This window comes from Eschscholzia californica, unplaced genomic scaffold, assembly GCF_041429995.1.
Source record: "Eschscholzia californica isolate CP2 unplaced genomic scaffold, dmEscCali1.0.p SCAF_5, whole genome shotgun sequence".
NCBI lineage: Eukaryota > Viridiplantae > Streptophyta > Magnoliopsida > Ranunculales > Papaveraceae > Eschscholzia > Eschscholzia californica.
The window spans coordinates 28003238-28026576 of NW_028238472.1; the positions used below are offsets into that span (position 1 = coordinate 28003238).

Consider the following 23339-nt stretch of genomic DNA (forward strand, 5'->3'; position numbering starts at 1 on the left):
ATAAAAAATGAGGAAGATTTTTTAAGTGTTACCTTAAAGATAGATGGAGTTCTTTGAAGGGTTTGGTACGCCAAATTAGAGAGATTTCGATCAGGAATGAGTGAAGAAGAGAAGAAGTTCACAATCTAACAAGAATTTCCCCCATGAAATTTGAGTGCAATGAAGAAGAAATCGTGCCCTAGAGAGAGAGATAGAGGAGTCGTTTCGAATGATGAGAGGTGCTGGTGTTAGAGAATGAAGGGATTAGGGCAACCAGACTTGAAGTCAACCGGTAACGGTTTTGGAGGGGCGCTTGGAGGCGCCTAAAGAAAAAACAGTTGTCTGAGAGATGTGCCTATAGAGGGAGGCCCCTAAAGAAATTTAAAGAGGCGCATATAGACGCGCCCGAGTATTATTTATATCTTTAATAACCAATAAGATTCTACTATTTATACCTTTAATAACTAAAATTCAATAGCGATAGATTCTACGTGTTATAAGTGTCTACCCGTTTGATGAATATTGCTGCTTTACATTTTATTGCTGTTTTCCTTTCCCGGCTTTTATATCTTCTTTATCTCTTGATTGCTTCTCTTGCTCTTTCTTGGATCATAGAAAATGGCATGGTTTGCAAAATCTCTGGTTAATTCTCTGAAAGTACTTGATGATGGCGACGAAGAAAAACTGGATCACAGCAATAACAATCAAGTTGATGGAGAATCGCCTAAAGATAAAGAAGAAAATTCTGAGCATCAGATCGGTGCATCCGAAGCCATTCAACAAGGACGAGGAGTCAAAGAAGATCTATCTGAGATAACAAAAACCCTAACTCGTCAATTATGGGGCGTTGCCTCTTTTCTCGCTCCTCCTCCTTCCTCTGATTCATCTTCTCCATCACATTCTCCAAAATCTCATTCTACTCACTCCAAAACCTATTCATCCGATCCTTCTATCTCAGATTTGAATCTGAAGGACTCTTCTGATCAATCTGATTCTAGAGAAACCTCTGATCCCGAAAATACTGATTCAACTGCGACTATTGCTGGTATTCGAAGTGATTTCGCTGAGATCGGAGGAAAATTCAAAACTGGAATCTCTAAACTCTCGAATCATAAAGCGGTAACTGAGATCTCAAAAATTGCTTCCAACTTTCTTCCTTTTGGTTCTTCGGAGGACATCTCCGGTGAGGATTATTCAGTTGGAGGTGCTGTCGGTGTCACTGACGAGGTGTTGACTTTTGCTAATAGTATAGCTATGCATCCAGAGACCTGGTTGGATTTTCCCCTTGACGACGATGAAGATTCAGATGGTATGTGTTTATGAATTTCAAATTTCAGATACATGCTTACCTACAGTAAATTAAACCCTAATTCCAATATCTCCTAATTATATTTAGGTAATAATTCAAACTGTTATCCTGCAATTGATCATGTCATAGTGAAGTTTAGATTGATTGTTGAAGCTATTTCGTTTAGATTTGGTTTTCCTTGTTGAAATGTTCTACTACAGCAGAACCTCCTATTACTACTAGTTGATCCTACATTATGAAGGTTGGCCGAACAGAGTAGGAAATCCGGTGGGAGACTTCATTATCCATTATGCAACTAGAATTAAGGATAGAAGAGACTGAGCTCGAATGTTTAGGTCATTGGTTCATTGTTAGAGTTATCCCACAGTCGTTGTGAGATCGGGTGGTAGTCACTTTATGATTGTGAGGGAAACTCTCGCTTCTTGAGTTATCTTTTGGGGTGAATTCAGCATTGTTGAATAATTCATGTTGATTGAATATGAATTTTATACAAGATGCTGGAAAAATTAATTGAATAAGATGTTTATTATGTATGTATATTAAAACATGATAAATACAAGAGTTTGTTGTGAGAAGTGAATTCAGCATTGTTGCTGCAAGTGAAGCTTATAAATGAGGAGGCTGAGTGGGAGGTAGAGAGAGGAATGGAGAGTCCTTTAGTTGGATAAAACCTTGAAGTTGTAAACTTGTGATATTTAGCTTTTGAGCAAAGAGATGCAGTAAAGTCCTGCAGAGATGGATAGTTGGACTTGTGGTTGAGGCTGCACTGGAGTAGCCAAAATAGATGAAGATAACGGTTTGATAATTTGTCTTAAAATATTTATTAGATATGTGCTATAGTATTGGACGAAGTAATCTAACCTTTCATTAATACTTGAACCTGATAGCCAATTCATTCAGTAACGTAATTAAAATCCGATGTCCGAAATTTCAAGGCATTTTGGATAGTTAAAATATGGTTATTGGTATTCTTTCTCCATTTCTCCAAATAAGGCATGTGTTTAATTTTCTTTCTACTTTCTTTTTAGATTTTGATATGTCTGATGCCCAGCAAGAGCATGCTTTAGCTGTCGAAAATCTTGCTCCCACACTAGCTGCTCTCAGGATGGAACTTTGCCCAGGTTATATGAGCGAAGGACGCTTTTGGAAAATTTACTTTGTACTGATGTATTCTAGACTTAGTAGTCAAGACGCTCATGTTTTGTCAACCCCCCAGGTAAATTTTATGCCGCACTTTTAGAGTTCATTTTGTTGCTTAAAAATGTCCATACTCCTATTATTAGTAGTGAAAACTGAAATTTCTGAGCCCTTGAAGAAAATTATTTTATACTGCTCCAGAAATTGTGTAAAGATGGTTTTAGAAATGAGCTCGAGCCGAGCTCACCAAACTTGGCTCCGAATCGACTACAGACAATTTCGAGTTGCCTTGGGGTGATTTCCATAATGTCTTCGGCTCTTCGCTACAGTTTGTGAACTTCCTAGACTCTCGTGACTTTTTTCTGGTGCAGATTGAAGAGACAAGGGCTATGTTAATGCCGCAAAAACACGTAAAGACAAAGCAAGAACCAGATCATGCAATAGACACAAACTCCTTGAGAGAGTTTACAAGTTCTACACAAGAAGATCACCAATCCTCAACCTCTGATGCTCCGAGTGACACAACACCGCTTGAAACATTCACTTCTGAACCCAAAAGGCATCTTGAAACAGAAGATATTGAAGCCGAGAAGCACTCTCTCTTGAGTAGGGAAACACCAATCATCGAAAAAACTACTGTTGAAGAACCAATGATGCAGAGCAAGGATGAAGAGGGGGTTACCACCATGAAAGTATTGGATCAAACGAAATCTGTAATGGATAAACCCGCTAAGGATGAGCCCGCTAAGGATGAGCCTGGTAAGGATGGACTCGCTAAGGATGAACCCGCTAAGGATGAACCCAGTGTTACCTCAAATAAAGTACTGCATCAAACGGATGAAGAAGATGATGCAGATGATTGGTTAGAGGATAGCACAGAAACGGATCACTTTGCTGGAGCTAGTATTCCTTTGGGAAATGATGAGGATGTATCATTTAGTGATCTCGAGGAGGATTAGTTCAGAACTACAACTCATTTGTTTGACAGGGGAAGCCTCCCAACAAGATCTCTGTCCAGTCGGCAGGACATCAACAACTCCCAACACTGCTCGATCCCTTCTTAGATGAGGAAAGCGTAAACATCTTATCTCTGTCATCTTGTTGTTGTTATGTACATAAAACCTACCTCGAAAAGGTTCCTGTTTTATTTTTAATTGTACAGGTGGTTAAATTATTTTCTACTTGAAGTTGCAATCTTCATGATTAGTTGTTTATTGTGAATTTGTGATCTTATTATCATCGCTTTATTGTTATTGTCAAAATTGAAAACTCTAATTGGGTATGTGGTATATGTGTCAAGGTATTCAAGGATGAATTTAGGTATACAAACAGCTGCAACAAGACTCATCATCCCAAATACAGCACTTTCTGGTTCATATGCAATAGAGACGTGATTCTTTTGAGAAAGTAAACTGTTCTATTTCATGATACAGGTACATGTATTATTGATTAAAGGTAGCACCACAACAAAGATCACAAACCTACATCTACCAAGAACTCAGTAACCAACACTACTAAGCGAGAAACAAACTAAAGATGTACATATCTATTTAACAGAGAGAGACCCACAACCACTAATTTTTCATATATTGTTCGATGGATTGGCTTCTTAAGATTTTATGGATCCAAAGTTGCCCGAAAGGCGTTCGAATTGAGACCACAATAAGCTGCCCCAGGATATTGATCTTGAAGGTGTCTCTTCTAGACCTCCATGACTGCTGTATGTAGCTCTGCTGCTGCTGCTTCCATGGGAAGATAGATGGTTAGGCCACCCTGTGGATCTGTTCACTACAAGAACATCTGGCCCTATCTCATTTCTTACCAATTTTATAGTCTCTGGGTTTACATCATTCCTTGAAGATGCATCTGTAACGTAAAACGATCCAACCGCCTTCTCACCACGAGTACTGATTTCAGCCCTTGACACAGAGAGACCATTTTCACGGAACACCCTCGTGATGTCGGAGAGTAGTCCGACTCTATTACGGGTACTTACATCAAATCTTAGCCCCTGCACAGACAAGAGAAACAAAGAGAAAAAAGAAAAGCAAATGTATATAAATGTTCGGAGTTGGAAGATATCAAGTCGCGGAGCACTATATTTGGCTGGTAATATGTGTATCTCTCTCTGCGGAAACTAGTTTTCAAATCTTATTGTATTGAAAAAACATGAGCCAGACTCATACATACATACATGGGAAACCCTTCGTTCTGCGGCAGCTATCAAGCTTTGCTTCACTCTTCGTCTTTGGGCCTCTGTATCCGAAGTGCATCCATTCACATGCCTTACATAGTACTCCTGTAAACACAACACATACATGTACACAGTTCTTCCAATTTAGCATTTTAGATTAGCAAACGATAATGCAGTTTGCACCAAAAGAACAAAGTGTGAAAAAGTTATATATACTTGGGTAGCGACTGAACTTCTAGAGCTGATGGCAGCATGAAATACCACATAGTTCATGTCTGTTAAAGTGCAGACTGTGTCAAACAGAAGCTTCGGCCGGTCTCTACATCTTACATACACCACCCAATACCATTTCTCTTTACAGTACTCTATCGTCACTTCCGTTTTCCTCCCACTTCCACTCCTTCTCCTATCTCCGTCTATCACGTCATCACCAACATTACCACCATCACAAATTATTTCATAATCTCGATCCGCGGACATAAGCTGGTGCAACCTACGTTCGGTATGAATCCGGGCCGAAACAGGGCCCACCACCAACCTCACCATCCTCTTCTCACCATCACTACCATTATGGTGGGCAGCTACCACGTTCTCAAGCTGCTCCTCCACCAGAACTAGTCTATCTTTGTCAGTGATGGGTCCTCCTCCTTTAGAATGATCTTCCACATAGAGTATACAAGCGGCACGTGTGTTGTGAGTCCAAGCAACAGCAGCAGAGACGTTACAACCTAGCTCAGCTAAAACGGCTGATACCTCAGAGAGTAAACCAGGTCTATCCATTGCTGTCATCTCAAATGCTGTGTAATCAGTTGAGAAATGTATTGACCCCACCACACTTCCCATCTGTTGCTTCACTGTTTCCTGCTTGTTCTCAACTTTGACTTTATCTCTCCTCCTTCCCTCACTCAACGACTGTTGCCAATAAATAAAGAAAATAAGTTAGTGGAGAGAAGCCAATAAATGAACCAAACAACACAACTTTGAGAGAGAGAGAAAGAGAGAGAGAGAGAGAGACTTGTTGAATATGATGGATGAGAGAATCGTCAGTTAATTTGTTCCCAAGTTGGTCCGTCACGTGGAACACTGTTTCAGACACCATATAAGCTAAATTAAAATTCATGTTCTAGTAAAAGTTTTTCAGAAATGGGATTCGTCTATGGAGAAAAACCTAGTATCTCAGGTTAGTTAAATTAATTTAATGAAGTTGATTAATTTAGTGGACCGATATGGTTGGTCGGCCCAAGCGATGAAGGCTAAGGCAAAAGTAAGTTACAGCCTACAAAATTATCTTAGTATGCTTATTGCTGCGCGGTTCTCCTTTAACTTCTAATCTGGGTTGTCGAAATCATCCTAAGATCGATATTACAACCAGACTTCCTCTGAGAAAGTCCATTGTTATAAAGTAGACCATCAAATATTCGACTCCCAAGATTTATAATGAGGGAACATAAAGGACTTAAAAATAGCAGTTTAGTATAGGCCACCTCACTTGTGCCGGAATCAATAAAAGGAATATTACAACCACACTATTAGCGAATGTCTCAGGTGGTAAGCCACACCATTTGCGTGACGAAATAGACTTTATGATAAATGAAAAAGAGATGAACGATAAAATTTGTCAAGAGTGAGTTTGAATTCTTGAATGAATCCTAAATATAAAAAAGATGGTTACCGTCCATTAACCAACCACCATCAGAGGAGATGTATGATTTGGATATTAGTAGGTCGAGATCTGTCAGTACTTGAACCATCTCCAGTAAAATCCCATGCTTATTTGCACTATCAACCTGCATTATTTTTCCATTTTACATATTATATAACCTAAATTCATAACATATTTCAGTTTTTTTCCTACCTCGACATAATAAAAGGGCATATTGTTTGTTTTATTTGTACAACCAAATAATCTATACAATGAATTTACAACCCTTTAATCCTAGTTGCTTTAAAAGCATCAAGGGCCCATTGAATGTCAATTAATATAATTAATTAACCCATTGTAAACAATTTAGTAGTACATTTAGCACCTTCATGTCAGCCCTAATTGATGATTTAGTTCATATCAGCCCATAAGATATGTGAACATATATACCAAAAAGATCGAAATCCCCGAAAACCGACCTATCAAAAACCACATGGTAATGGTCGTCATCACCATTCCAACAAACCATCCACTTAATATACAGTACCTTTTCTTCATCTGTTTAGGGTTTCTTTACTTGAATTTAGAAAGTTCATTTATTAGTTCAAGTAATTAAAATACTAATCTATTTAAAGCAAAATTAATATGCAGAAAACAGTAGTAGAAAGTTCATTCTTACCTTCACAAGAGTGCAGTCTTTACATGTATCATTATCTATACAAACCCTATAATCAAAAAGAACAAAAACCCATTGATCTTTATTAGAACAATGAAAAGTCCATTAAAAGATTGAAACTGGAATGAAGAAAGAGAGTTCTATACCTCGGTGGATGAATTCTCTCAATAAGGGATTCAAATTCAGGATCAAAGTATGGCTTATAACCATTCTCCATCTTTCTTACCTACTTCTCCACAATCAAACACTTCCCCTCTCTCTATCTTCTTTCTCTCTCTCTCTCTCTCTCTCTTCTTTCTCTCTCTCCTCTTTATAACATTAATGCCAGTACTTTGTAGAGGAAAAAGCTGATAACCCTGAATGAAGAAACACGTTTCTGTTGTTAGATAAGCCAGCAACGTCGTCTTTCTCGCCGACTTCCTTCTGATACAAGATTGTATAGTTTAGTTACACCACCTTTACACTCTATGGGCAATACAACCTACTACTTAGCTGTGACTGAATATGGGCTTGCAGATGATAATGCACAATCATAACTAAAAAAAAATACGATTAATTAATATCCAACGGCTGAAAATTATTTGAAAACTGATCTGTAATCATGAAACAGATTCTAATATATGCGGCAAACATGCATCTATTGGGATTGCTAAACGACAGTATCTGACGTGGAGACACATAAGACATACATCTAATGATTACTCCACTTTTTAAGAGTCTTTAAATTTGGTCCTCCCAAACAAATAGTTTAGAGGTAACACCCGTATGAATTATGTAAGGCTTGGATTGGTTATGTTTTTTTCCGTAAGTCTGAATCTGACTCATGACATGTCATGTATTTAAAATCAAGAATATGCTGAATGGTCCGATTTTTGAGATCGACCACGGCCCAAAAAGTGACGTACTGACGTGGATGTTCCTGATTAGCCTGGGCGTGAAAAGTGAGAAACATCGGCCGGCAATGTCATTTTTCAAATTGTGGTCGGTCTCGAAAGTCGGACCATTTAGCACCGATTTAAAATCAAATCAGAATTGTTTAAATGAGTCAGATTATGATGAATTGTACTTTGTACATAAGATAAACAGTGTAAAATCCTAAGTCTAGGTCAATTTAGATGCCCTAGTAAGATTTCAGACTTGACCGAGAGAAAATGCAAACAATACCGAACATTTTGTTTGGAAAAAACGACGGAAGTTCCAATTACCCTGAGCAAAAAACATTTTGTATGTGGAAAGGGCATGACTAAGGAGAAGTTAGAACTGAGAACAAAGAATAGAGAGAGAGAGAGAGAGAGAGAGAGAGAGAGAGGGTGAAGAAATTTCTTTCTCTCTCTTTGAATTAGGGCATCAAATGATCAGTTTTGAGTTTTTACATTTAATTTCGGGGCGAAACAAAGCGCAGAGAGAGGAAGTAAGAAAGGAAAAAAAGGGAAACAATTCAAAAAAAGGAATCTTGAGATCTTTTTTCTTATTCTTTTCTAAGACACAATTAAGAAATCTGAATCATGCATAGAGATTTATCAAAATAGTTTCAGAAGTTCCAATAAAAAATATGAAAAAGAGGAAATTTTGTTAGATAAGATGAAGATCTAATCATTATTAAAATACCTTCATTTACCTAAAATTTCATCAAGAAAAGTTATAATCACAGATCATCCAACAAGATTATGAATAGAAGAGTAAAATCTGGAGATCTGGTTAAATACATACCTTCCTCAATCAATTTCTCCTGGACGTACAAGATAAAATCTGAAGAGGCAAATTGAGCTCATCTGGTCCAATGATACAAAATTCAACAAAACGATAATTCTCTGAAAGGCTCTTTTGGTAGCTAGGGTTTTCAGAACAAAGAAAGAGAGAAGTAGAGCGAGAAAGAGAGAAACCTAGCTAGAGAGAGAAAGAGGGGAGAGGAAGAAGGGTCAAGAACTCAGCAAGATAACAGAAATCAGGTTCACGGTTATGGCTAAAACAGAGAATCTCCCTTTTTCGGTTACATATACCACGTCATCTACTTACAATCTACGTGGCATTGTCTCCTTGTTCTCTTTTGGTCGTCAGATCGCGGCGGTTCGCTACCGCAGCTGTCACCACGTGTTTACCCACGAAGTTCAAAGCATCTCTCTCATGGGTATAATTGTCTTTTTCTATCAAAATCACTTTGTGACCACCCAATTTTAACAGTCGTGTTGATATGGTATTTGTCTTGTTCTAAAAGAGATCCATATTTTCTTCCACCAGAGGACATCGAATTAAGAGGAGAGTGATTCTATTCGTCATGAATCAGCTACTCACATCAAAAAACACCATTTTATTTTATATAATAGATATTGTCACTTAGAAGGGCGGACTTACACATGGATCTGCGGGGGACACGTGCCCCCACAAGTCTGAGATGTGAGACGCGATTATTGGATCGGCTTCTTAACTTATATACTATAAAGTTCAAGATGTGAGAAAGAGTCTGTGTGTAGCGTGTTGGTTCCATGCTTGTTAATTCACCCGGGAGAGTTAGGTTTGAATCCCCTTACTCTCAAATTATTTGCTTTTTATATTACTTTAGTTTTTGCCCCCTAATTCTTACAAACTCTCTTTTTGGCAGCAATCTTTCTTTTTGAGCTCCCTTTTTTTTTGTAATTTCTATGTTGACCCCACAGTTTTTCTAAACTTGTGTTATTGGCTTCTACTATCTTTCTTTCAGTAACTTCTTTAAGGAACATAAATGGCGTTGAGTCTTTTCAAGATAAACAAGTTTCTTAATATTTTCTATAGAGAATTAACATTTTTATATAATTCAAATGTGAATTTAAGACTAATTATTTATATGAGATTATTGCAAAAAAAAAAGTCACAAGTTAACGGTAATCAAGTTTTTTTGAGAGTGTCAACGTAAGTCCATAAGATATAGTGGTCACTAGTTTGACTGAGATACACGTAGTTTTAGACGATTCATTTGTAACACAATAACTAAATTGTTGCAATGTGTATTACTTTTGCAATCCATCATAAGCTCCGATATTTGATTTTTCTTTTTTGATATTTATTATAGTTAAAAAGTTCCCATATAATGAAAATTTTATGGGTCCGCCACTGGCCATCTAGAAACTATAAATCGCTCTCTATACACTGTCTAGAGAGGAAACTCCCACAGAGATCAATTTTAAGTTTTTTCTGGCATAGGGTCTTCCCTTTGTCTGATTCTTAAAGTGGAAGTTGTCGATATACATTTTTACTTAGTTTGTAAACCACAGATCTCAGAGAGTCGCGAAAAGTAACCCACGGATCTCAAAGAGTTCATTGAAACCATCCAGTCTATCGTAAAGACAGAAAAGGACTACAAAAAGATGAAGGAGGTCGCTAAGATCCCTTATTAAAGGACAACTCAAAAGAAGGGAGCGAGAAGAAACTAAACCTGCGAAAGAGCATGACCGGTACAAGCGAGGAAGGCCTGAATACGTTTCATAATAGAATGAAGATCTTCCAAATTCTCGTAAAAAAGGATAAGGTAAACTTCCAACAGTTATCTTGGATTACCTTTTGGGTCAATCTTACAAAAGTAAAGCTTTATGGGATCTGGTGGTGGAGAAGGTTAATGGGAAATTATCATCTTGGAAAAGAAAACTCTCTCAAGGGGGGCAAATTAACTCTTATACGATCAGTGTTATCAACTCTTCCTTTATATTTCTTATCTCTTTCCAGCATTCCTAGCTCAGTGCTTAAAGAGATTGACAAAAGAATGTGTGAATTCTTACGGAACGATAAAGAGGATACAAAGATATTACATCGGGTGGCTTGGGATTTAATTTGTCAGGATCTAGAGAAAGGGGGTCTGGGCATCAAAAATTCAAAGGATATGAACAAGGCTTTGTTGTCGAAATGGTTATGGAGATTAGCTAAGGAAAAGACCTCTCTGTGTAGAAGCATTATAGTGGAAATGTATGATAAGTCTTAAGGAGGGTGGTATCAAGAACCTATAAATCCTTTTGTGGGTGTGGTTTGTGGAAAGGTATAGCTGCAAAAAAAGGAATTTCGAATAACCAAATGGAAGCTTGGGAATGGCAACAACATTAGTTTTTGGAATGATATTTGGTGCCACCAACTTCCTTTGAAAGAAAGATTCCAACAATATATTACATCGCTTCATCCACAAAGGCATCAGTTCATAGTTATAATTGGCAATTAGATGTTTGGGAGATCAGAACTAGAAGGAACCTTAATGACCGGGAGAATCCAATCTACTCTAATCTGTTGGAGTTGTTAGAATAGTTTAAGCCTTGTATAGAGTCTGGTGATCATAGAATATGGCGTTTAGGTGAGAGTGGTAGCCTTTCAGTGAAGCATTCTTACTAAAGGAAAAAAACCAGGACAAGTGAGAAGATGGGTTGTTTAAGTTTAAGGGCTTATGGTCTTCCAAAGTTCCCCCAAGAGTCAGTTTTGTTATGTGGTGAGCAGTTCTGGGCAAATTGCCAACAATAGATAACCTATAGAGACGAGGGATGCATTTGACAAACAGATGCGTTCGATGAAGGCTGAGCGGCAAGTCCACAGAGCACCTATTCATTCACTGTAAGGAGGCTATTAAACTTTGGAAATTCTTCGTTCATTCCTCTAGTTATCAATGGTGTATTCCTAGATCGGTGCCTCCATTGTTGAAGCAATGAAGGAAAGTACCACACAAGAGGGGCTAAGAAAGATTTGTGGATCTTATTACCTTATGCTATATGTTGTTCCATTTGTAAAGCTAAAAATGAGGGTATCTTCAAGGACTTTACTCCTAGTCTAAATGTAGAAGTAGAGGATGTATCAGGTCACCTGTTCCAAGGGAGTAGAAATATTGGGTGGGCAAATAATGAAGGCTATATCCGTTTGGTCTGAAGGAGTGTCTGATGGGTCATGAAAATGTCTCATCTGAGTCGTTTAATTTAGTCGAGTTAGTTCCTTTCGAGTGTTTATTATAATAAAATGGTTGATTTTCTTGATTAGGTGTCTTTTGCAGAGTTAGGTGTGAAAAACGGTTAAAAATGAGAATAGAGATGCATGAAGGGTATTTTGGTCATTTGGAGTCGAGGACATTTTGATAATTTGGCCAAGTTCAGTGCATGGGTGAGAAGTAGAGTCCGAGACGAGCTCGTAGGAGAAAACGGAAGTCAATTCGGAGTCTGGATGAGTAAAATATGCAAAGTCAAAGTCAGGTCAAGATTTGGTGCACATTTGGTCAATTTTCGGGACACTGTCGGGAAGGATTTTGGCACGAGGTACACCAAGGAACACGTGGCGCAATGTGGAGGCAGGCGTATCCAATCCTCGTATTCCCGCTATGCAGCAAAATGCACCATATAGGCCTGATCCGGTTGCAACTTACTTCTGTGGTCCCGATCACACGTTTTAATCTCAGCCGCTTCCTTCTGTGTTTTTGAGATCCAACGGTTTCTGTGCATCTGCTCCTTTATTGATTATTCCGTGTTATCCGAAGTGCTATATTATCCTGCTCCGGGACGCGTGTCTTCTCTCCCGTCCCTCCAGATCTGTGCGCGGTAGGATCCAACGCTTACCGCAAGTTGCCGCACGATTCTTTAGCAGCCGCAAAGCAGCTTAGCCGAGTGTTCTCAAGACCCTAACGGCCAGATTCTTCACCTCTTCCTCATGCGACACATGTCCCCTCATTTCTCCATTTAAAACCCTAGCCGCCGGGGTCATTAGTTGCTTTATGGTTTTCTTTTGTTTTAAACCCCTAGAATTCCAAAACTAGCCCTCGTTTTCCCACCTTCTACCATTTTAACCCTACTCAAAACCCTAACCCTATATAATACACCTTCCTCCTTCATTTCTCTCGAGACTTGAAAACCCTCTCAATCCATCTTTCTCTACTCCTTTCTCTTCTTACTAATACTACTACTACTTCTTCTCTACCACTATTATTCTTTCATTAATAGTCTTCTCCTTTTTTCTTCCCTATTCTTCTATCATCTTTACCCCCTTTCATCTCTTCTTTCCAACTTCTTTCTACATCTAATTTCTTCCTTCTCTTTTTTTTTTGTTATTTGGGTGGCAATAAAATAGCTATTACTTGGAATTCTTGGAGTAAAATTCTTGAGCACAAATGGAGCAAATCTTGGACAAAATGGAGATACATGAGTATATGGATTTTGAACATTCTTGGTGATTTCTTTCCATTAATTTCTCAGTATTTTCATTTATTTTACAATGTCAATAAATGTTACTCTAGATTCCATGTATAGTTAACTTAGCAATCTAAGGTTGTAGATGAACCCATTTTGGATCTTTGTAATACTTGTTCTTGATTAATTAAATCCCTTAATGTGCTTTAATGTCTATTGATTGTTTATCTATATGTATTTGATTTTCTTTCCATTACTCATGCCTCATAATTAGATATTTCATACTTTCGTTAAGTTGTTAGATGTAGTATGTGATGTGACACTAAAATGTCACATTTGGAGAGCCTAACTTAGACTAATTATTCCTTTTCGAGTGTTATCAATAATATTTTATGTGTTTTTCATGTTAGGTACCTATTTTGGAGTTAGACATGAAAATCGGAATAAAGGGAACGAATTGTCACTATCATTTCATGTGCCGAAAACGAGAGAAAATAACTTCAAGCAAATCAAATTACAAGTGGAGGCAATGACGAGTCCGACGGTGAAAACGGAAGTCAATTCCGAGTTCGGACGGAAAAGATACGAAAGAAAGAAGCCAAAGTCTTTATTTGAAGGCACTCTCCTTTGTTTCTAATTTGAAGTGAAGTCAAGCCCAAAGACAAGCCAAAAGCCCACAAAGAAAAAGAAGAAGAAAGAAAGATGTAGAAATTTTATGGGCACCCTTCTTTATGGTCCAAGTCAAAATAGCCTTATGGGTTTGACTAAGTCAAGGGACCCTAGGGTTTGAGTAGGAAACACAAGTTGGGGGTCAAGGTCACTTTTCATCTTCTTCTTCATTCATCTTCTACCTTGGAAGGGCAAGGAACAAAAGTAAAGAGAGAAAAGGAGGCAAGGAGGCTAAGGGTTTGGAGTTCTTGAAGTTTTAGGGTTTCTAGAACTTGAAGTTGAAGAGAAGGGAAAGAGAGGGAAAGGAGACCGGCCAAAGCTTGGCCGGCCAAGCTAGGCCGGCCAAAGCTTTGGCCGGACACAAGATGGCACGGGAGGAGCTGCTGGAGCACGGGATCTGCAGCTGCTCCGAGCTCGGGATGCTGTCACGGACGTGCACGCTGCTGTTCGGGATGCATCTGCAGGAGCTCCGACGCGACCAGCAGGAACGTGCACAGGACCTGCTCCGGCGCAACAGTGGAAGCTTCTCCATGTGCGCACACTGCACGGGCCGGCGCGAGCTGCAGGGCATGGAGGACGCGACCACAGGAGCATGGGACGCGACCGCAGGGACTCCCCATCATCTTGGTTTTCATGGTTTTCCGGCCACTTTCTTGGCCGGAAAACATAGGGCTTTTACTCCCCATCATCTTGGCTAGCTTCCCATGTAGTTTGATTTGATTTTAGACAAGAAATTTCTAGAGAGAGAAAGCTAGGGTTAGCTTTAATGGAGGTTGTGTTCTAAATGTAGAAGATGATGGTGGTCGCTATGGGGAACCCAGAAAATTGCTAAGGGGAGATCGGCTGCAACTAAAAACTCATATTTTCCGACGATCTTAGCCTCGAACCACATCGAAAAAGGGGGATTCTCTCACTATTTCCTTTCCATTTCTTATTCAATCACCATGTTTAGCTAACTTTAGTTTGTCGATTATATGAGATGAAATGTGATGAATTCGTGACTATGTTTAATATGATTTGATGTTTTGATTATAAATTGATGTTCATTTATTTCGATTATCGTTTTGATCGTATTTTCATGTGTCTTGTCAAGCACTTCGCATAGTTAATAGACGAAACGAAGTATTCGATATCGATCGTAGTCTAAGTCATAATTTCATGTGTCTTGTCATGCACTTCACATAGTTAGGCGACTAGACGACACTTTCGATGACTCGGGATTAACCAATTTAGACGTTTGTTTGACTAAGTATGATCTCCGGATATATATAGTACTTAGAGACATCTACTTTAGGAGTCGAATATCGATTGTACCTCGACACATCAAATCGGACTACACATAGTCGTAGGTTTATCATTATGGATTCCCGGACTTCGACACCTCTCTCACTTATTTGTTGCCCGAATCGAGTCTTACCGTCTCCCGACTCTTGTTCCTTCGACACTCTCTCGAATCTCTCTCGCCCGTTTACTTTTATTGCTTAGTCTAGCTTTATTTGTTATCTTGTTTTGTTACCCATTCATTCTAAAACCCTCATTTATCTTTGTTTCATTTCCTATTTAGTCTAAGTTAGCTTTAATATCTAGACCGAGGGATAAGACCCTTCGATATCCAAGCTACCTTCCTATCCTTGGATCGATCCCGGCTTTGCCGGATTACTACTTGATACCTCCGCTTGGGTGTGCAACCTTTTCGGGTGCATCAGTATGCTTTTTAGATGATGAATAATAGTTAAGCAATCCGAATCTCTATAAGAAAGACAATTAGAATTAGTAATTATAAAATTGTTTTATCTAGAACATCATCCGGAATCCAAATAGTTCATTATATTGGATCCCGAGTATATACAAAAGAGATTTAAGTAATTAAGTGCTTGTTTTATAAAGTGAAATTATGCGGGGGATTTTATAACCTTAGATATCTTCTCACCTCTCTTAGATAGTTTAGTTAGCTTTTTTTGATTTCGTATTTATTACCAATCAATCATCAAATGTATGAAAGTGGTGTGTGTGTGTGTGTGTGTGTGTGTGTGTTTTAGTCTAAGTAGCTATTGACATCTTGATTATTGGGTTAAACTCGCCTTCAATATCCGAAGTTGCCTACCTATCCCTTGGGACGATACACGAATTTACTAACTTACTATAACTTGATCCCTACGCTTGGGGAAAAGACCTTTTTTAGGCCTATCAATGTCCTTCACCCAGGTAATAATGCGATCAATTTTTCAGCTAGGATAACGATGAACTAATTGTGAAGATCATCCAGTCCGGTCAAATTAGGGGTCGTAATGCTTTACTAGAAGCCGCTTCCGATCGTCAAATTACTTCGGTAAATCGCATCTAACATAAACCGGATCCTACAACGGGTTATGATGCAGGGGCACCCGGCGTGGAGGCTTTTTCCATGACTAAACCGGGCCATGGGCCATCCGGCCATGGAGAGTAGCTTTAGGAAGTCCCAATTTTAGTACGATTATTAGAGAATTTAGGTTTAGGAAATTATGTTATTTTAGTATTTCCAATAATTGGAAAGGTCCAGATTTGAGTCTAGTTATTTAGGAAGTTGCAGTATTTTATTTATTTAGGAAAGTCTAATTCAAGTCTATCTAGGAAAGTCCAGAATCCTATAAAAGGATATCTAGTTTGTCCATTATTCCCATGTTGAAGAGAAAACCCAATCAAGTTTAATTGAGTTTACAGTTATTTAGAGTTATTTAATCGTTATTTTATCGTTCTTCGTATTAGTTTATTTTATTCTTAAATTCCGCTGCGTTCTACATCATGTGGTATTCAGAGCCACCAAAGTTTTGGCTAATGATTCTGGAATTTTTTTCCAGACCAGTTACATCAGTATCAATCGTATTATATTCGTCAAGATGATTATATTCAATCAAATTATACTCATCAAGAGATAACGAATCAATGCCCATGTTCTTCATGTTTATATGCGAATAACGACTCGTACAATTATCATTGGAATCCGGGATAAATCGAACGAGAAACCCCTCCACAACCGTATTCATCATCACCGTGACCACCCCCACCATTGTCTTATACAGCTTCACATCCATATTCTTCTTCTACACCACCTCCGTACTCTTATTATTCACAACCGTTTTCACCACCTCTACCTTCATACACTTATTATTCACCATCACCACCACCACCGCAACCTTCGTACTCTTATTTTACACCGGCACCGTATTCACCACCTCTTATACAACCGTATTCACCTCCACCACCAACACAATCATCTTCTCTTTCCTATTCACCACCACAACAACCACAACCGACTTCTTTCGAAACGGTTCACTCGCTAATATCTGATTTAGCTAAGATTAAACATATGTGTGATGACCTCAGAAAAATAATACGTCAACCATCTTCCTCGCATACTTTGCCGTTCCATCAGGAAAAAGAAAAAGAAGAGTATGAAGACGCTGAAGAAGATGCTCACGACGACGGTAAAGTTGAAGCAGAAGAAGAACAAGAAGAAAAAGAAGCATACGAAGAATTTGTGATTAGTGATTCGATTGATACGACTACTAGGGCGGACGATATGAATCAATGTGCTAGTCTATTAACTAAAGTAGAGGAAAAGGATGAGTTCAACGGTATTAATGTTGATAAATCAGATTCAGATAACATCAAAGAAGAACGTGAAAAATTTACGTAATGACGGAGGAAAAAAAAGTAAGTAATCAAGACCCTAGCTTCTTTCATACTATTGTTGGGTGTGAAAACCTAATTCGACCACCACCACCATCTATCCAAACCAGTTACATTACTCTAACAGTTTCCAATTTAAAAAAAATTGGTGTTGAAATTAAAGGTAGTACAAAGAATGAGTCTTCCACTTATCATTCTACCGGAAAACCATTGGTTGATTTTTTCTTCCATATTGTTTTTGATTCATGGCCGAAGAGTATGACGCAATGGCAAAAATTGGTGTGGCATCATAAACCATTACCTTCTCTGAAGTGCATTTGTTCGTTGAGTGGAAATACCGGCAAATCGGATAAAGAAGGGATTTATGCTGCTTCTTTAGGACTTTACCAAAACCACCCTAAAACCCTAGCTTTCCATGTCAAAACTTTTGCTAAAGGTTATTTCCAAGACTTACCTCAGATTCTGTACAACATTCTTGAAGGTCTGCCAGTTCGAGAAATTGATAAAGATGACGGATTAAACAGGGAAAAACGTGGAAGATATCAAATTTATCTTGATGGCAAACGACGTTCTATTCAACCAAACGAACCAAGAGAATATCGAATCATGGCTAAGCTGAAATGGATTGAGATTGTTAAAGAGGATGCAAGAACTCTAAACAAAGATATAACGAACTCGAAAGCACAAACAGCAACAGATGGATATTGGAATGATCCACATCACGATTATTTGCATGATCAACTTTGTGAATTTTTCGTTGAGTTTTTGTTCCACGATATAAATTATAATACACCGAGTTCTTTCTTGAACACGACCGAGTTCTTTCTTGAACACGACAGTAAGAGATTCAAGGGCTATCTTGATAGTGTGAAACAAAAAGAGAAGAAACTTGTTGCTGGAGCAACATTACTACACCAAAGTATGGCATCATTATACAAACATGATGATTTCAGAGGAGGTTGTGAAGTCGTCGAACTTCCATGGCGCATAAGGTTCGATGATTTATTCAAAGACGGCAAATTGCAGGAGTACATCGCAGGTTGTGATGTGTCAGGGATTCTCTCAGAAACTCCAATGGATGTCTGTGTCGCTTTCGGGTTACTACTACATGATATGAATAAAGTTCCATGTAAAGGGAAGGTTATCACATTTTATAGTAACCCTCCACTATACCTAATCGATGGCAACAATTTTTGTTCGAGGACGAATTTCATGAGATATATAGACTGGGGGTGTTCAACAGATCTTGAAATGGTTTTTTATTGGATTTTGGATATTGTTGTTAAGAGACCACATCAGGTTGTACGGATGATAAGGGCGATAATTGTGTTTCACGATATGAATGAAGCTTTGAGGAATGATTTGGAAACCTACTATCAAGTCATCGAGCAGAAATATCGAAAGAGGGGTTCCATTTATGTGTCGAAAATAATTTTCTGGAACCTTAGGGGCTCTAGAGAAACTCCATTACAGAGTAACCCAACAACCATTGCACTAGTTAGTGGTTTTTCAAAGAATCTATCGCGATTGTTTTTGCGGGGTGATATACAAGATGACGGGAGAGGCTTAAGTCTATTAGAAGTGGTATATTTCCCACAATTAACGTTGCGAGCCTCATTACAATACGAGAATGAGAATGAGGTTGGCACTTTCTCGCAAATTGGTCTCCTCCACATTCCGTGCAAAATTCGTTCGAAGTGGGAGTTACGAATCGCCATGGCAAGGTTTATCGTATACGAGTACATCACATGGTTTTCTTCATCAAACGGTTCGGGACGAACCTCTTGGGAGAAGGGGATGCTGATGCAGGGGCACCCGGCGTGGAGGCTTTTTCCATGACTAAACCGGGCCATGGGCCATCCGGCCATAGAGAGTAGCTTTAGGAAGTCCCAATTTTAGTACGATTATTAGAGAATTTAGGTTTAGGAAATTATGTTATTTTAGTATTTCCAATAATTGGAAAGGTCCAGATTTGAGTCTAGTTATTTAGGAAGTTGCCGTATTTTATTTATTTAGGAAAGTCTAATTCAAGTCTATCTAGGAATGTCCAGAATCCTATAAAAGGATATCTAGTTTGTCCATTATTCCCATGTTGAAGAGAAAACCCAATCAAGTTTAATCGAGTTTACAGTTATTTAGAGTTATTTAATCGTTATTTTATCGTTCTTCGTATTAGTTTATTTTATTCTTAAATTCCGCTGCGTTCTACATCAGGTTACACATAAGAAGGGTAGCTTGACTAGAGAGATTTGACAGAATAAGTATAACCTTCTTTATTTCTTTTGCAGGGGCGATCATTTGGAGCATGCGTATTAAGTGTAGGAATACATTAGTAAGATAAGGGTGAATTAACTATAACAAATGTCTTGTTTGTAAGTTCATGCAGCTGCAGGATGTAAGTCAAGATAGAAATGTAAAACCATCCTATTATAAAAATCAAAGCAAAGTAAGGATATTGCTCGAGGTAGTAGAGAAAAATAACAAGGAAGACGAAATACACAGAACAAAAACCAAGAAGAATCATGGCTGAACTTCAGGAGGAGAGGAATCAGGTTGGCCGCTGGAATTAGGTTGAGGGTCTAAAAAAGTAGAACCTTCATCGAAATCATCATCCACCGGAACCACGGAGGTGGCCGCCTCAACATCCCACTCGTCGTCACTGAAAGGGAAGTCCTCCTTGGAACCCCGATCGACCGTTACGGCATTAACAAACATGGCCACCCGATCCTTATCAATGTGGCGCAGAGGAGAGGAATCATTGGGAGAATAAAAGCGACGAGCCGCTTCCCAAGCCACCTCAAAACCCAACTTGCGCTGCTTCCTCTAGATAGCCGAGAATTCATCCCCACATTTGAAAGAAGATATCACCTTTTTCCGATTTGCCTCAGCCAGTTCAAGAATATTTCGACGTGAGAGTTAAAGGGAAGATTTATCCTTCTCCCTGTGAAGAACCAAAACAACCTCTTTTTCCTTGAAAGCCTCTTTTTCGAGAGCAACGCTGGCTCGAGACTGCTCCGCTTCCAACTTCCACGAGTCCCGCTCAGCAGAGGCTATCTTCAAGTCGTTGGTCAAAATCTCAGCCTCGACTTTATAAGATAAAGCTTCTCGCTCGGCCTTTTGAAGCTGGGCCTCTAGCTTTTCGATCGTGGACAGATAAGACGCGACATTATGATTAACTTGAGAGTACTAAAAAAGAAGAATACGAACATATCAGCAAAAGGAAGAAAGAAAAAAACCGGAAAACAGAGAATGCAGGTCGAAATACCTCGCTTTGGAAATAGTGGTAAAAATCATCGATCAAAGATATCACATGACGAAGAAGACCTTTGGGCCAAGTAGCCAGTTTAGCAGATATACCCGTAGCAACTGGAGCTTTACCCTTATCCACCGAAGAATGGATACTAGCCCTGGTCCTGGAAGCAACGACACCGCCTCTAAGCAAAGGAGGAGTACTAGGAGAGGAGATGATGGGGATCGAGGGAGAAGTCGGACTACCAGGTTCACGAATAACGACGCCAGCTGGGCTCCGGCCGATCACGGATTTAGTACGAGATTTTTTCAAACCAGAACAGGATGGAAGGTCATCGCCCCTAGCCCGCTTCCTAAGGAATCTTGATGACACAAAAAGAAGAAGAAGAATCGAAACGTAAATATTTAGAAAAAGAAATCATCAGAAAGGGCATTTTTAGCAAAACGTCACCTGGAAGAGAGGGAAGCACTTGATCCTGATGGAGGGCCTGAAAATCGACCAAGTTCTCGGGGATTAACCCCTCTTTTCCTTTATCCAAAGTAGTCAGGGCTTGAAGACACTTGACGCCTTCGGCATCGGGAATGATTTTGGGACGATCGTGAGAAGAACCAAGAGCACGAGGAATAAACCCAAAATCTTCAGTGGTAAGAGAAGGGCGACCCAAAAGGAACCTCTCCTTATAATATGTAGGGATATTAGGAGCAGAGAAGAACAGACCGATACGAGAGGAAAAATAGTACCAAATCCGATCACTGGACTTGAGAGAGAAGATCTTCTCAAAAATATAAAGACTAGCCTTCTCACCTTGTTGAAGAAAAAGGAAATAGAACGCCATAATGGGCATCAAAGCATTAGGGCTCAGTTGAAAGAGTTGAAGCCCATAATGATTCAGCAACTCAATTTGGAAAAAGGAGAAGGGAAACACCAAGCCCAAGTTGAAAAAGACTTCATAGACTTCGATACGACGATCATCGGTGTAGCAAATCCTATCATTAGAAGACGGAAGAATAAGTTCGAAGGTGTCCGGAATCATATGGTAAGCCCGGAGAGCTTCTAGGTCCTGTTGGGTCATGCGACTGCAGGAACACATCTGACGGGGAAACTCTGAAGCAGAAGGGGGAGCAGCCATGAAATTCAGAGGAAAGGAGGCACACAGACAGTAGACAAAGGAAGAAAAAGAGAAGATGAAGATTTTGGTTGAAATAAAGAAGACGAGAAAGAAATAATTGCAACAAGTCACAGCGCTTAAATATAGAGAGACCTGGATCAGAGCCCACGTGAAAAGAGCCAACGATAGCAAGACACGTGGCGGCGATCACTACTAGAAAAACCCTAGCGTTTCTTCAATCACTGGCAAAAATCATCGACGGTTCGGATTAATCCAAGACAACGCTAGTAATTAATAGAATCCTGGGAACGTGCATTCTCTCCCACTAGCAAGACATCACGTGTCCACACATGCCAAAAGGACTGCCGTGAATAACAACCCAAAAGATCAGCGCCGAAAATGAGCAGTCAGAAGATCAAATACGCGACGTCACAGTATCGCGCATGGAAAGGAAATTAATTACTCAGGCAAAAGTTGTAACGTGTCTCGAAAAAATGAACCACGCGTCAAACAGTCTAAGGCAGACACAACTCAAGTCAGTTCTGGAAAATATGGTTGTAGGGGAAGAAAGTTTTACTACCAGTAACCCCCACCAGCTCAGTGCAGATTAGCTCAGGAATACGCAGCTTTGGAAAATTAGAAGAAAGGCCAAGCTTCACGAAACAACTCTGGTCCAGGTAAAATCCTCGACTTTAGGATCTTCAAACGTTTAAAACACACAAGTTACTTCTACTTCTCAGTCTCATTACTTTCGACTAAGGAATGGCGGGCTCATGATGATGTATAAAATGTCCAGACGTTGACTAACGACTGAAGAGTCAAGATCAGACCTGAAGTCTATTGGGTCAACCCGGCTTAAGATAGCAGGACCGCTGAGCCCCTGATGGTCCACCAAATATTCCCCTAACTAGGAGGTCGGCCAGAAGAAACCAACCCCTGCAAAATGCCCTTGGCATGGACAGATGAGCCCTAGGGTCTTCAGAGGAGTAAGGGGGTCCAAACAGACTCGGCCAATGTCTTACGCCCAGAACTGGGGAGGCAGCAACGCTAGGCGATCTACCGACTTAATCCTGAATCTTCCAGAAAGATCTCAGTCGGCTACACATCCCGAAGTGTTTAAGACAGCTTGAACTCCACGTAACTAAAGGAGGAAACTTCTCCTATAGGATCTATCACATCGGCAAGATATCTACGAGGGATCCTTGAACTTAGGAACTTCCACTTATCGAAGATCTGAGATAGACCCTAAGAGAAACCCTAGATACTCAAGAGAGGAAAGTTTCTCTTTGGTCTGACGACAACCGCCTCACCAACGCCACTAATCATAGTCGGCCTAACATCGCCTATAAAAGCCCCCCCCACATCGTCCTTCCTAGGAAACGATCTCTTTACCCTAAAAACATCAACCAAAACTCAGAGTTTCCACAACTCGCCCCCAAAAGGGTCAATCAATATTCATTCTTTTACTACAAAGAGCACCCTGACTGGCTTGAGCGTCGGAGCGGTATTCGAACCCTTTGCAGGTTTTCCTCCTTGGGAGCAGACACACAGGAACAGGAGCAAGGAGCAAGGAGCAGGAGCAGGGAGCAA

The 23339-nt window shown here is 39.5% G+C and overlaps 3 protein-coding genes across 6 annotated transcripts; 2 read left to right on the top strand and 1 right to left on the bottom strand.

Moving 5' to 3' along the window:
* The first annotated feature begins 423 nt into the window (after positions 1-423).
* On the top strand, positions 424-3646 carry LOC147538087 (uncharacterized). The gene is made up of 3 exons (XM_086640320.1): positions 424-1288; positions 2317-2504; positions 2797-3646. Exons 1-3 carry the CDS (start codon positions 598-600, stop codon positions 3382-3384), a joined length of 1467 nt encoding a protein of 488 aa, XP_086496446.1. The 5' UTR covers positions 424-597; the 3' UTR covers positions 3385-3646.
* A 176-nt stretch (positions 3647-3822) lies between these two features.
* LOC147538088 (ACT domain-containing protein ACR1-like) lies at positions 3823-9229 on the bottom strand. 4 transcript variants are annotated; one of them, XM_086640316.1, is made up of 8 exons: positions 8648-9229; positions 7084-7360; positions 6941-6986; positions 6292-6406; positions 5635-5702; positions 4836-5531; positions 4620-4724; positions 3823-4436 (listed from the first exon to the last, which is right to left on the bottom strand). In XM_086640316.1, exons 2-8 carry the CDS (start codon positions 7152-7154, stop codon positions 4035-4037), a joined length of 1503 nt encoding a protein of 500 aa, XP_086496442.1. In that variant the 5' UTR covers positions 7155-7360; positions 8648-9229; the 3' UTR covers positions 3823-4034. The 4 variants fall into 4 exon arrangements, with proteins under 4 accessions (XP_086496442.1, XP_086496445.1, XP_086496443.1 ...); XM_086640319.1 differs by having other exon boundaries at positions 7084-7293; positions 8648-9052; XM_086640317.1 differs by having other exon boundaries at positions 7084-7357; positions 8648-8902.
* An 8168-nt stretch (positions 9230-17397) lies between these two features.
* Positions 17398-19707, top strand: LOC147538089 (uncharacterized). Its single transcript, XM_086642950.1, has 2 exons — positions 17398-19115; positions 19680-19707. The coding sequence occupies exons 1-2, from the start codon at positions 17398-17400 to the stop codon at positions 19705-19707; spliced, it is 1746 nt and encodes a 581-aa protein (XP_086499076.1).
* The last annotated feature ends 3632 nt before the right edge of the window (positions 19708-23339 follow it).